This window comes from Maylandia zebra, linkage group LG3, assembly GCF_041146795.1.
Source record: "Maylandia zebra isolate NMK-2024a linkage group LG3, Mzebra_GT3a, whole genome shotgun sequence".
Lineage (NCBI taxonomy): Eukaryota > Metazoa > Chordata > Actinopteri > Cichliformes > Cichlidae > Maylandia > Maylandia zebra.
The window spans coordinates 17,269,424-17,284,736 of NC_135169.1; the positions used below are offsets into that span (position 1 = coordinate 17,269,424).

The window sequence follows — 15,313 nt, forward strand, 5'->3', positions numbered from 1 at the left end:
TTTTCTTTCTATCATTGTTGTTTTTCTTTACTCGAAGAGATCAAATTATTGGTGGGGACAATTCAATAATCGCTGGATATTGGTGGGGACATATCCTGTCCATGCTAAATCTACGCCCTTGCTCCTGTGACTAGCCGTCATGTCATGGAGTGGGTGGGAGGTATTATCCATGATTGTCTTTATCTTGGACAACATCTGCCTCTGACTGACTGATCTTAATAGTCTTTTAACTCGACTCAGTTCCAAACCTTGAATGCTCCGTTTTAGTTTTTCAAGATCCTCATCCACTGGAATCCCTTATATTACTCCCCTTGTTTTATTTTGCCCTTTTTTACATATACTTTCAATATACATTATTTAATTTGAACTAATTTCTCCTATCGCCAGTTTCCAAATTGGCGTTCGAATCAAACTTTCATCCACACCCCACTTCCTACCTTGTCCTTTTCTACGGGAGACCTCTGTCAAAAATAAAAGTTCTTACTGTAAATGTTCTCCAGGCCTGCAGAGGGCGCCAAACAAACTGTTTGGAAAAGATGGATGCAGTGAATTTTTAAGTGTTTTAAAATTAATCTTACATACGTGACATAATTTTGAGTATAATTTTCTACTTATGTGGATATAGTATATGTGCAGCACTGATTTGATTTTTAGTGAAATTCATATAAGTTTTTAATAACAAACGTCAATTGAAAAAATGTTTTGATAAAAAACTTTTTTTTTTTTTCAAAAAACCATTCAGGAATATTGCACATGTATTGTTTAGTGCATTACAGTAACCTGTTGCTGTAATGCACAAAACAGTCATGAAACATGTCACCAATATAAATGGAGCAGAATTTGAAGTATAGATGAAAATCATTTTATGAAAGTTTGACCATATTTGACCCTAAAGAGGTCAGAGGTCCAAAGCAACCTGATATTTACAATCCACATGTATCATTCCATATATGCTGTCAGTACCAATGATGACAGAGGTTTATATAATCGGCTATAGCATTATCATTACTCTGACCTTCTGGTTGAGCTGTTGGATTTAGGGAGAGGTCAGAGGTCAAATCTGATATGATATTTTAAATCTTTATGCTATGAAAATGTTGACATTACCCAGCACACTTTTAAGAATCATGCGGCCCTGAGCTCCTCCGGCAGGCTGTTCCACAGACGAGGACCATACCACTGAAAAGCTGCCTCTCCGTGAGTATGTGTCCTGACTTTAGGGACAATTAAAAGGCCAGTACCAGAGGACCTCATGGTCCGCGAGGGTTCATATGGTAAAAGCAGATCTGAGAGATAAGAAGGCCCAAGACCATTAAGACATTTAAAAACCAATAAAAGAACTTTAAAATCGATCCTGAAACACACGGGGAGCCAGTGCAGCGATTCTAAAACCGGTGTAATGTGGGCCCGCCCTCTGGTCTTCGTCAGCACACGAGCTGCCGAGTTTTGCAAGAGTTGTAAAGTTGAAATATTCTTCTTAGGAAGACCAGAGAGCAGGGCATTACAGTAATCAATGCGACTGGTAATAAAAGCATGCATCAGCATCTCCGTGTTGGCCCGAGAGAGAATAGGGCGGACTCTGGCTATATTTTTTAGATGATAAAATCCAATTTTGGTTACATGTTTAATATGTGGGATACAGCCAAGCTCAGAGTCAAAAATAACACCCAGGTTTTTCACTTGTAGCGAAGGACATAGTGAAAATGCCTCTAATTTAGACAAGAGTTTCTCTCTCTGAGCCTCAGGACCGACAATTAAAACTTCAGTCTTGTCCTGGTTAAGCTGTAAAAAGTTTTCTGCCATCCAAGATCTTATATCCAAGATACAGTTAAAAAGGGCATCCATTGGTCTGGTGTCATCAGGAGACACGGAGATGTACAGCTGCGTGTCATCAGCGTAACTGTGGAAGTTCACTCCATGCCTCCTGATGACACTGCCGAGAGGCAGCATATACAAATTAAAAAGTACAGGGCCTAGAACCGACCCTTGAGGCACACCACATGTCATTTTATGGATCTTAGAGGAGCATGTATCCATACTCACCATAAAAGATCTGTCAGAGAGATAGGAAGTGAACCAGTTATGTACAGCACCAGAGAGGCCCACCATGTGTTTCAGTCTGTTTAAAAGAATAGCGTGGTCTACTGTATCAAAGGCTGCGCTTAGATCCAGTAGCACCAGGACTGAGAGCTTTTGGGAGTCCCAGTTACATCTAAGATCATTTAAAACCTTTAGGAGAGCAGTCTCTGTGCTGTGGTTCACCCTAAATCCAGACTGGAATATCTCCAGGATCTGTCTATCATTGAGAAAATCAGTAATCTGAGTAAAAACAAGTTTTTCTAAGATTTTACTTAAAAATAGTAAGTTGGATACAGGTCTGTAGTTATTAAAATCATTACAATCCAAATTGCTCTTCTTCAGAATGGGCCTCACCACCGCCGTTTTAAAGGCAGCAGGGAAGACACCCAACTGAAGAGAGCAATTCATCATGTATAAAAGCTCAGCCTCAAAAAATCCATAAAGTGTTTTAAAGAGTGAAGAAGGAATTGGATCTAAAAGACATGTGGTGGGTCTCACTGTGGAGAAAACCTTCTGAAAGTTCTCAGCATTAACCAGGACAAAGCTGTCCAGTGTCTCCTCAGGTACAATCGAGCCCTCAGATGTGTTTAAAATCATATCGCGATTAGATAAAATATCAGATCTGATGGCGCTGATCTTTCCCCTGAAGTGGTCTGCAAACTGCTCACAGAGCGAGTCTGTGGGGTTCTTTGGGAGCTGTTAAAATCAGGGTTAAATAAATGATCTATGGTGGAAAAGAGGACCTTGGGATTATTTTTGTTATTACTGATTATTTTGGCGAAGTATGAATTTCTTGAGTTCCTTAATGTATTATTGTACATTTTAAGTTGCTTGCAAAATATTTGATGGTTGATAGTATTTTTATTTTTCCTCCATCTCCTTTCTGCTGCCCTGCAATTTCTTTTGAGTTTTTTGACTTCTTCGTTTCTCCAGGGTGATGCATGGTTTACGTTAATCTTTTTGGTGGTGAGTGGAGCAACGGAGTCAAGGCTTTTCTTCAGTTTGCTGTTGAAATAACTAAAAATCAAATCAGAATACATTCAAAACTTTTAGAGCTGTTGTGTTTACAGACAGAATGAAATGCTACCAAAAACATGAGCTCCTTGTTTAAGGTAAGAAGAAACTGCGGAAACCATTTTGAGGACCTCTTTGGTTTACACATGATCTGAACTGATCTGATGCCATATGCAGTCAAGGTCACCCGCCCCTGTGTTTGTCATGCTCAGTGTTTATCTGATAAGATAAGATACCTTTATTAGTCCCACGAGTGGGAAATTTCATAGACAGACCAAGGAATGTGCAGCAATGAACGTTAGAAACTGATCTGACAGGAATGTCTGGTTTGCAGTGACTCATTAATATTGAGTTTTTGTTTCCTGCTCAGCTCCAGTGACTTGTTTCACTTTGACAGTTTGGATTACTGTGTAGTCTGGGGTCTATCTGTGGTAAGTCTTCTTCTATTTGTTTGTTTTGGGGGTTGTTTTTGAGTCAGAGAACAAAAAAAAAAAAAGCTTATAACAAAACACTACAATTTGTGGTAACAAAAACAAAAAAACAGGGATTTTTTTTTTTACATGTTAGTGAGTAAACTCTGAATAAAGTCAGACTGTTGTTTTTCTGTGAAACCGTGAGCACATACTACATGACAAATGTCTCTCAGTTGTTAAAAGCTCCAAATGTAGCAGCAAAGTGTGAGAAATACTGTATTTATGTTGATAAAGAACTGTTCTTGGAATCAGAGACCTGCACTTAAAGCAGCACTTTGTCTCATCGGGGTGACCGGGTGAAACTCTGAGCTTTCAGTTTTAGTCATGTGCTTAAGTTACACTGCTATGAAGCAGGTTCATTTCAAAATCAAAGCTCATAGTCTGAGCTGATCTGTGTTCCTGGTGAGTGTTCTATTGGTCACCTCCAGCCTTGGCTGAGACTTTGTGCTTTTCTATAATATATTTGCCAAATAGAGATAAAACACAGGGGTGTGACTACTGTTTACTACACTGTCAAAACACGTATGCCCTACTCAGGACTTTTGATTTTGGCTGTGTTACAGCTTGTGATGGGGATGTTTTTCTTTTTAGTCAAATTTTTGAAATCGTGTGTCCCTTACTCTTGCATGTCATCCGTAGCCTGCTGATGTATTTTGCACCATTTCTACTCCTTTATGTACAAAAATGACGCCGGTGAGGTCGGCTGCCGTGCTGGATGCTCTGCCCCGACTTCTCCACTTTTTGCAGTTTTTCGTCACTTTTTGCTATATCTGCCATAATCTTGCATGGGCATCATGCAAAACACACAAATTCGCTACAGTAGAGACACTTTGGTTTCTATTGGTCTACAATACACGAACATTTCACCATGTTTAACTTCGGACCCAACCTGGCCAAAGGAGATCCTGAAAGAGAACAAAGGACGCGACCCTAAGCGACGGCCTCGGGGTAAGAGAGCCGGCATCAGGAACAGGCTACGGGCTCGCGCACATGCCCGTGCCCAGTATCCTGCTAGCCAATGTTCAATCCATCGAGAACAAGCTTGATGACCTCAGAGCCAGAATCAAGTTCCAGAGAGACATTCGGGACTGCAACCTCCTCTGCTTCACCGAGACTTGGCTGAACCCAGCGATACCAGACCACGCCGTGAAGCCGACGGGGTTCTTTTCGGTTTACCGCATGGACAGGACAATGGAGTCGGGGAAGAAAAGAGGTGGTGGAGTGTGTTTGATGGTGAACAACAGATGGTGCGACAGCACAAACATCTCCCCACTCACACGCTCCTGCTCGCCCAATCTGGAACTTTTGATTGTTAAATGTCGCCCTTTCTATCTCCCTCGGGAATTCACTGCGGTCATTGCCTGCACTGTTTACATTCCGCCTCACGCGGACTCGGACACTGCCTTATGTGAGCTACATGAGGCTCTCGCACATCATCAAACACTTCACCAAGATGCTGCACTCATTGTTATGGGAGATTTTAACAGAGTGAATCTCAAACGGACATTTCACAACCTTCACCAGCACATCAACTGCCCCACCCGGGGCACTAGGACATTAGACCACTGCTACACCCCGTTCAAGAACTGTTACAAGGCTCAGCCCCTGCCGGCATTTGGAAAATCGGACCATGCCGCCATCTTCCTCATGCCTGCTTACAAACAAAGGCTAAAGCAGCAACCACCAATCAGGAGGGAGGTTGCTCGCTGGACGGACCAATCAGTGGCCACGCTGCAGGACGCACTGGATGACGCAGACTGGGACATGTTTAGGCGCAGCTCTGATGACATCAACATGTTTACAGAAGCGGTTGTGGGATTTATCGGCAAACTAGCGGACGACACAGCAGAAAGAACTATCATCCGAACATTTCCCAACCAGAAGCCGTGGGTGGATAAAAACGTAACACACAGTATCTATCTATGAAAAGTAATAATCTGATAGCTAAGCTTTCCTTGCAGCCCATTACACAATCAAAACAATCAGCAGCAGAGTTCACGTCAAAGATAAAGATGCCACTGACCAAAAGTTATTCCCTAAGCTGCAATTTAGCACCATGGTAAAGTAATGTGTTCACTTTAATCAATAGCAAAATGTCTGGTGTCTTAACTCTGGAGTTAATGGAACACATTAGTGCTAAGTGCATGTTGATGACCTCATGACAGTACTTAACATATTAAAACATATTAAACGTGTAAAATATGTTTTTAATCTTGAATAAGTTGATTTTAGATATGAAATAAACACATTCTTATTATTTCTATGACCTCTTGCATCACATCTTGTATCACTGATGTATTTTCAGAGGAAGATGCTTCCACAGATAGATGTGCTCTCCCTCTCTCCGCTTAAAGTCTTCAGTATTTTGGTTTTCCATCTACTAATACACTTAAATAGAGGTAAGCTTGATGTTGCTTGCAAAATATTTTTTTACAGTGCATATAAACAAAACATTAAATATGTTACATTTGGTACAAACAGTAGTTCATATTTTGATTTTCATGATTTGATGATTTGTTGCCTATATATATGTATATGTGTATGTATATATATATATATATATATATATATATATATATATATATATATATATATATATATATATATATATATATATATATATATATATATATATATATATATATATATAGGCATTCAAACTGGCTACAAAAATTAGTAAACGCATCTTTCTTTCGTTCTTTGTCTTTTCCTCCTGTCTACAGCGGAGTCTCAGGTGGTTGGTCCACATCAACCAGTAGTTGCATTAGTTGATGATGATGTTATTTTACCATGTCACGTGGAGCCTGCAGAGGATGTGACAGCTGAGATATTGGAGTGGACAAGATCTGACATGAACCCAAGATTTGTCCATGTGTGGCGATCCGGTCAGGATCTGGTGAATACAAGAAATCCTTCATACAGGGGAAGATCATCACTGTTCATCAATGAACTGAAGCGTGGAAACATTTCACTGAAACTCTCCAAAGTAAAACTCTCTGATGAAGGAACATATGAATGCAGCATTCCTTTAATGGAGAAAAAATCTTTTGTTAAGCTTGTGGTTGGTAAGTAGATACACGTCATATGTTCATGGTATAGTGGATTATGATATGATATAAATCATAAATCCAGCCAACAGGATTTTGGTAGAACTGTCAATGAGGAGCAAATGGTGAGATTTTCATATTTAGTTCCAGTGAAAGTTCATATTTCTGTAGGTTGAGGAAATATTTTATCACAGAAATGTTTATTAATTTAGCATTATGTTATTATTTATGATTAACATTAGAAAAAACAACACACCTAATGCATCAGAATTTTTTAATAATTTAATAATTGGGAGTTACTGTCCATAATATGTGTTTTTTCACCCACTAAGAACTTTTCTAAACTCTTCATTTTACTCAGCATCACATGCTGCCAGGTCACTTCTCATCAGTTTATCGGGAAGTGGCGAAAATAGAGGAGGAGTGGTTTTACAGTGTGAGTCTGCAGGCTGGTATCCAGAGCCTGAGCTGCTGTGGTTGGACGGTGAGGGAAACCTCCTCTCTGCTGGACCTACAGAGACCCTCAGAGGTCCTGATGACCTCTATACTGTCAGCAGCAGAGTGACTGTGGAGAAGAGACACAGCAACAACATCACCTGCAGAGTCCAACAGAAGAAAATCAGCCAGAACAGAGAGACACACATACATGTTCCAGGTAGATATCGGTTATAAAATGTATGATATGCTTAATTTCAGCCTAAATCAAAATCTGTTGAAATAACATGTAATTCTGTGTTTATTGTTTCAGATGAATTCTTTGAGCTCACATCCTGTTCTGCTGCTCCCATTGTTATTGGTTTGGCTGTTAGTTTGGCTGTAAGCATCATCTTGATTTTGATTGGAGTCTTTTTCATCTGGAGACAAAACAAAACAAGTAAGATACAAATTGATTCACCATGCTGTCTAAATTAATATCTCAAGTTATTCTAACAAGTTTTGAAGCAAAGTGTAAATTACACTTATTTTTTATAAGCAGCTAAACATCATTGTGTGTTATGAGATAAGGCACAATATATGCACTTCATCATTTAGTTTAAAATGAGATGATTATATGCTGCGTTATCATTTTAGCTCAAGAGAACATCATATTGTAATCTTGTCTATGCTTTTAACAGATGTCAGGAGAGCTCACTGTGATGCACGTAAAGAACAAGAAACAGCAAACCGCCCTGAAAGTGACAAAACTGAAAGAGACCAAGAGCAAGATAAGCTCATGTTACAGGACATCGTTGCAGTGAGTGATATGAACAAAACACAAGAAAATGAACAGACAGGAAATTTTGAAAAATAATCAGGATATTACATGTATATGGGGAAGAAAGAGTGTGAGTGGAAAGAAAAGAGAGAAAATGAAAATGGCACAAATAAAAAGAATATATGAATAGCATGTCCAGGGTTAGCTAACAGTGAAATAAATCTTTTAGAGCAATTATACATGACAGAGAAATAGTTACCATCTTCTGTTATAAGAATAGATGATATTTTTCTGCCGTCCTGATATTCACATCTTTTGTTTTGTCATGTGTCATTGTGCAGTTTGTTATGCAGGATCTCACAACAGAACTTTTTCTATTTTCTCTTAAGTCTGGAGCACTTCCCAAAACTCAGCAACTGATCACTCTTAATCTCCACAGTTTCTCATGAAGAAGAGTCCAGAGTTCTTCTGTAACTAAAAAGCCATATTTCCACAAATCCACAAAAGATACAACTAAAATCACATGTATTCACTTTTAAATTAAAACCTTACATAATGTTAACATGTTTAAGCTATAGAGGCAGGATGGTGGTTAGCATAGTTGCAACAACACAGTCCTGGGTTCATATTGTTAATTTCTTAAATGAAAACTGTTAAAGTTTGCATATTTTGTCATAAGCTAAAGAGAACATTTGATAAAAGCACTGACACTTTATAGATGAGAGATAATAAAATTAATTCAGTCAGTCTTCAGTTTGATTTTAATATTTTATTCTTGCTCTCATATACAGTTACCTTAGTTTAGGGTCAGTTAGAGGTCAGATTCTCTGTGCGAGCTCTTTTAAGAAAGAGAGATTTGAAACAAAACACAAGTGCCTCAATGGTTTTCAGACTGCTATGGTTTAACAGTCCAGATAGTTTTGTCCAGTCTCACATTTGTGTTGATATATGTTTGTCTGTCAGCTTGAGCAAAAGCAACATCCAGATGACGAGATATTTAAGAGGGCCAATGAAAAACTGAATTACAATCTGAGGAAGAAGGATGGAGAGTTCAGTGAGCCGAAGAAACAAGGAAACACAATTTCACCGTGTCAAGACAAAGTTGACCCATTTCCAAAAAAAAGCCTCTATTCATTTTTGTAATGCTTCACCACAAAAGAAACCAGGAACCTAAACTCATGCAAAATAAGTGAACAAACACACTACCAAACCAAAGACAAATACAGATAATATGCTACAACTAAATTAAAGGCTGCCTGCAGTAACCACTGAAAACATTTATGTTCCTAATGATTGACATCATTCCCCCTATGGCCACGCTCACAGTGAAGATAGAAATGCAATAATATCAAATTATCAGAAGAAAAAAAAAAATTCAGAAGAAACCTTAAATGTCTTTAAGATGTTATAAAACAAAAATATGAGCATGAGTAAAACATTTAAAAAATGCAAAAAATGTCCTCAAAAGAAAGTAATCCAAACTCCAGTCGGTTGTTAACCATTCCTCGCCGTCAGTCCCCTGACCGTGGTTGGGAGACGCGAGGGGAGATGCTTCCTCCAGGGCCGAAGTTTGTCCTCCTTCGGGGTTAACTGCCTTCACTTTTGTGGAGTAGTGAGGCAGACAGAAATCAGCCGAGGCACCGGAGAGTACTGAAGAGATGAGGCTTTAATAACAGTACTGCACACTTCGAAAAACACACTGCATAGGCTGTAGCCTGTTAGAACGCTGCTCCCGGTCGCCCTCTCTACCCATGACACACTCTCTCTCTTTTTCTTCTTTCGCTCCCCGCGTTTCCTTCACGCGCATGCTCACACACACATCACATAAACTCCTTACTGCACCCAGTCACACACAAGACGGCAATTCCCGCAACACGGGCAAAAGCAGATTTATTATCCAATGAAATGAGTGATGAACAAACACACTGCCAAACAACAGACACAATGTGCTACAGCTGGAAACGTTCATGTTCCTAATGGCAGCAGCATTCACTGTTCGACCACACCCATAGTAAAGTTAAGGCTAAACCGTTGTGTTGATCTGTTTGTCTGTTAGTGTGAGAAAAACCAACATGCAGCTGAGGAGAAGCTGAAGGAGGCAGATGAAAAACTGAAAGAGGCTCATCAGGAACTGGAGAAGAAAGATGCAGAGATCAGCAACATGAAGAAAGAAGTAAACACACAGATAAACATCCACATTTCCATTATGTTGACTCATATTCATTAACAGAAACCTTATCCTAACACTAACAAACAAATGCATAGATTTACATGTATGCATTAGTTTCTATTTTGTCCTCAAAAGAAAGTAATCCAAACTCCAGTCGGGCAAAAGCAGATTTATTATCCATTGAAATGAGTGACGAACAAACACACTGCCAAACAACAGACACAATGTGCTACAGCTGGAAACATTCATGTTCCTAATGACAGCAGCACTCACTGTTCGACCACACCCATAGTTAAGTTAAGGCTAAACCGTTGTGTTGATCTGTTTGTCTGTTAGTGTGAGAAAAACCAACATGCAGCTGAGGAGAAGCTGAAGGAGGCAGATGAAAAACTGAAAGCGGCTCATCGACAACTGGAGAAGAAAGATGCAGAAATCAGCAACATGAAGAAAGAAGTAAACACACACAGACTGTTGTTTTGAACACTTCAGGACAAACACATTTATTTACTGGGACCTCGCTCTGTCCTCAACCATAAACAAACAAACATGCAGCACATTTACATGTATTTTACACTTTATTAATGCTTAAAAAGAAAACAAAAACCCAAACTCAGTGTGTAAAAACAGATTTATATTAAAAACACAGACAAAGACTCTACTGTCTGTTATCTAAAGAAAAAACAGGAAGACGACAAGAACCAGTGTCGTGTCGTCTTCTTGAAAAACTGGACTGCAAATAAAAACTGGAGATCGAATCAAACACTGTTTCTCATAGGCTCAAATATCTTGTCCATCTCTCCCTCTCGCACACACTAATCTGCTTATGTTGTCTCTCTCTCAGCCAGAGACAAGCAAACCACCTCCTGAGAAATCTCAGACCAGTTTTGAGGAACAGAATAAGAGCGGCTCAGCCAATCACAGCTCAGAGACAGGTGACATCACGTTGGTCGAGGTCGAGAAAAATGGCGGCTATATCTTTCTGAAAAACACTTCCAGTGAGGTACTGCTGCTTGCATGCTGATGAACAATGAGTACTACCTAAACACAAACCACATGTTCCATGTATTCAGAAATATTTTAAAAAGGTCCTTTTCACTTATGTGGACGTAACACACTCATTTATAAACACTTTGGATTTAACACACACTGAACTTTATTATTGCCTCATTCATTTTCCCCCTTTTTTATTCTCTTGTTTTCCTTTTACAGAATAAACTTTTGTCAGGTTGGAAGTTAAAACTACAGATCAACAACAGAGAAAGTGCCACATACGAATTTAAAGGAAACTTTATACTGAAAGCTGGAGAGACACTCCTTGTAAGTCTCTGTGTTACTAGATTTTTCGTTCAGTCTCTCTTTTGTTACTTTTAACTTGGACATCTGTGACCTTTTTATTGGTTACATTTACAGTTACGGCCAGATGCTGTCTACAAGCCAATTAAAACTGATGCTGACCTGCTGTGGATGAACATGGTCAAGTGGAACATTGGAGACGACGTGAAGATCGACCTCATCAGCAACACTGGAGAAGAACAGATGCTGTTTAAAAACAAGATCATGTAAAATAATCAGAGTAACTTTTCTGAGGGATAAATTAAATAAGAGCATTATTACATTTTATATATTTCATATCATTTTAAGTCAGTTAAAAATTTTGTGGTTTTATTGAATTAAAAATATGTAAATAAAAAGATGTTCAAAAAGGAGTCTTTATTATTTAGAGGTGCAACACAAATATAGTTTAACTGCAACGATGTGGACAAACATTAGACTTTGCTGTGTGTTTTAAAGCTGAGGGTACATGAGTGAAAACTTGAAAACAAGATCTCTTTTTATATTTTACTTGGAAAAGTGATTATTATTATTTTTTAACATAAGTCACAGCGACCACTCCCTAGTTTAGACTATTTGCATTACAGATGTAATTTTTGGTTTTTCATCCTTTAGCACAGATTATAGAACAGGAGGTGTTTTGTAGTTAGTATAGTTAACACTCTTCCAAGGTCCTGAGAAATTACCCAAATAACTACGGGATAAGGATGAGGCCTTACCCCGTACCCAACTAATTGGTGATGAAATGTGAAGTTACAATTCTTTTCCATAAAAAAGCATTTTTATTTTGTATATAAATAAATGTTGATGTTGTGCGATGGGGTTGTGTGCCTTAATTTTACTTATAATTTGCCAAATCACTACAACAGACGGCTCAAGACAATGCCGTCCAGAGTAAGGATCTTGTTAGCCACAGTGTTTCTAAGAGTTTTACACCCCGTTACAATAACCTCAGTTTAACCAATAAAAGTGGGTATCATATGCATAGCAGTGAAAATGTATGCTATGGCTTCTAAAGCATGTATAATGTAAACAGAACTGGTCTTTGCAGCCTGTGGAGCTTCATAATTAACCTCAGTGTGTGAAGAGGACTCTTTTAATAATAGCAGTAATAAAATGTTATGGCCAATGGTATCAAACGCTGCACTTGGGTCTAGCAGGGAAGATTTCAACTTTTCAATATGAATGAAGGCTGAAAACTGATTAGATTAATGTCTGATGATCTTTTCTGTGCTTCTTCAAGTTTGTAACACTGAACATATTTAAGGATTATTTAAGGTTCACAGGAACAGTTTAATTAGACACACATTTACTATTTTTCTTTATAGTCTGTATTTCTTCCATCACTGATATGTTAAATATGATTACTATCAGAGGAGAAAATGACCCTTGTGTAGTTTAAAAACTTTTTATTTAATCAAACTGCAATGTTGCTGAACTCTGATGGACGTGTCTTTTAATCTTGTCAACAAAGCTGCCATTTATCATCTTGTGATAAGTTCTCTCTGCTTCTGTTGCACATCTCCCCTGATACTATCTTCTTCACCTGTCATGTGCAGCTGTTCCAACCCCTGCCTGCCTCCTTAAACTGGGGTGTTTAAATCTCTTTACCTCTGTTGTGAACTTTACACAAAGTTTGTGGTAACAAAATCAAACTGACGAGGATCTCGTTTGAAAAACACACACACTCACGAAACAAAATAAAAACAGACTGCTCAAAGTGAAAGCAGAGCTCTCACAGCTGGTAGTACAAAACACAGTGACAATGTGCGTATTAGATACCCTCAGTGCCAAAAGCATAAATATGAAAAATGTAATCTCCAAGAATATCCTAAACATGGCATAGAGGGAGGTGTTACAGTGAAAACAAAGCAGCAAAATTTTCATCTGAAAATGTTGAATTTTAGTAAAAACAATGCTCTGTAGTTTCATACTGTTGTTACAGACAAAGCAGATGTTTAAAGCCTTTGGACGCGCATTTGAAATGGCGTAAGTCTCCTTATCAGCTGGAAATATTAAAGCCATAAAATGACTTTTGAGAGTGGATAAAAACTATTGAACAACAGCAATGTTAGTCTGTTCCAAAATTTGAATGTACGTGTGTTGAAGGTGCGGCTCTCATTGAATTATTAAACATATTTCGCTTTAATTTCTGAGCCACAAAAACAACAACTTTTAATTTTCTTCTGCTTATGTATCGGCCTCGGGTAGCTCTACTTATCATTGCTGATTCAGTTGTCTGTTTGTGCTACTTTTTCAAGGAGCAGTCGATTATTGGTAAGGGTGACTTTATGTGTTTAGTTACTTAAGTGGAAGGACTGTGGAAAGTTTTACCTTACATACATACATCTGACAGTACAGGTTCTGAGGTAACTGTTTACAAGATGTATCCTATTCAAAAGTTCTTTGCAATTTTACACTGATAAACATTATCCTTAACATATTTGACCCCCTTATAAAGTACTATGGCCATCACACTGTCATTTAGAATTGTTTTAATAACTCGTGTCTTAAGTGAAAATAAAAAAAGCTGTGTGGTTCGTTTTTACATCACAAAATGTTAGAAATAAAAGCCGTTCATAACAACCTGTAAGGCTGGAAGTTTAAAATGCAAACCGATGGAAGCAGAAGTAGAAGACTATAATGTCACAGAGCACACGGTGTCTATTATTGTGTAGACATTTAAAAAATAAGAGCTTAATAAAGGCGCTTGATTCCTTAAGAAATATGCAGGTGGAGTGGTCTTTATCAAAAGTAGAAGTTACATCTGTTGCCAAACCACTGTGCACCACAACTTTAAAAATCTATGGTGTGTGAGGCTGTGCAAATAAAGAGGGACTTGCCCTTCTTGAACCTGCTGTTGTGCTGCTTTTTGAGTGTTTGAACCCAGCGTGTGACAAACCATCTGTTGGGGGTTGTGGATTTGACACCTTAGCATTGTGAAAGTGGGGAAACATGCTTCTGGCTGAGCATAAGATTTCTGCTTACAGCTTAGAATCTCAGCTCTAAATGAAGTTCAGATGTTTTTTTTAAGCATGGCTAATGTGACTTTGACTTCTAAGGCACACACACGCGCAGAGAGAGAGAGAGATCATTAATACAAAAGATTGCAGCAGGTTTTGGATTTTCACTCTTTGTTGGATTTAATATGAACAGTCACATAAAATTAATTCCAATTTTTTTGCCACCCATCTGCTCCTCATCTGGGCTCGTCGGGGGAATTATTTAGATGAGCGATGGAGCTTCCACCGACGCTGGATTATTGCGTTTGACTTCACGTCAGTCTTCTAGCACAGTCATAAAGTGTGAGCGTATGCCTGCTGGGATAAAGTGTGTAATGGCTGCCTCTATTGTTTTCCCTCAGGAGGAATGTGGGATGAGAAGGAGCAGTGAGCACGGGGAGTGCAGGGATACTGGAAAAAAAAAAAAAGTAAAATTAGGTTTGATTAAATTAAACTCTTTTGAACAGCGATGAATTGCTGATGTGTTCCAAACAAAAAATGCTTTCTACATGGCCAAATTGTGCGCTAACTACCTCACACCGCTTTGTGTAGGGTCCGAAAAACGTTAAAACGATATGCCCTGCAGCAGTTGTGAAGTGACGAGGAAAATACTGTGTGTCTGATGGGGTGTTTTTATATAGGTGGACTTTGTTTCAGTTGACCTCTGACATGCAGAGATAAAGAGCAGGTTGTAAAGAAAAGTGGAAACTATAGAGGTGCAGTGTGCACCTTTCTATGTGAACATTAGGGTGTGTGTCCTCGGATGCTCTTGTTAAGGAAACAACCTGTGTTGTTTTTTATGACTTGTTTTGCTGACTGTTGGGCGGCCACTTGTAACCTCCTATGTTTAATCATCAAGTCTTACTGTTGCAGTACGACTGCCACAGCTATATTACTACTACTGGAATATATACTTAGTACTCCAAAGTTAAGGTTGTATGGCGTGTCTATGTAGCACGAGTTTGGGCTAGGAGGTTGAAGTTGGTGGGGATATACTGCGG

The 15,313-nt window shown here is 38.7% G+C and overlaps 1 protein-coding gene across 1 annotated transcript; it reads left to right on the plus strand.

Annotated features, from left to right (window-relative positions):
- Window positions 1-3,487: 3,487 nt before the first annotated feature.
- On the plus strand, window positions 3,488-11,541 carry LOC143416679 (uncharacterized). Its single transcript, XM_076882137.1, has 11 exons — window positions 3,488-3,524; window positions 5,872-5,965; window positions 6,290-6,631; window positions 6,975-7,268; window positions 7,362-7,487; window positions 7,729-7,847; window positions 9,865-9,981; window positions 10,315-10,431; window positions 10,820-10,978; window positions 11,188-11,295; window positions 11,389-11,541. The coding sequence occupies exons 2-11, from the start codon at window positions 5,878-5,880 to the stop codon at window positions 11,539-11,541; spliced, it is 1,623 nt and encodes a 540-aa protein (XP_076738252.1). The 5' UTR covers window positions 3,488-3,524; window positions 5,872-5,877.
- Window positions 11,542-15,313: the final 3,772 nt, after the last annotated feature.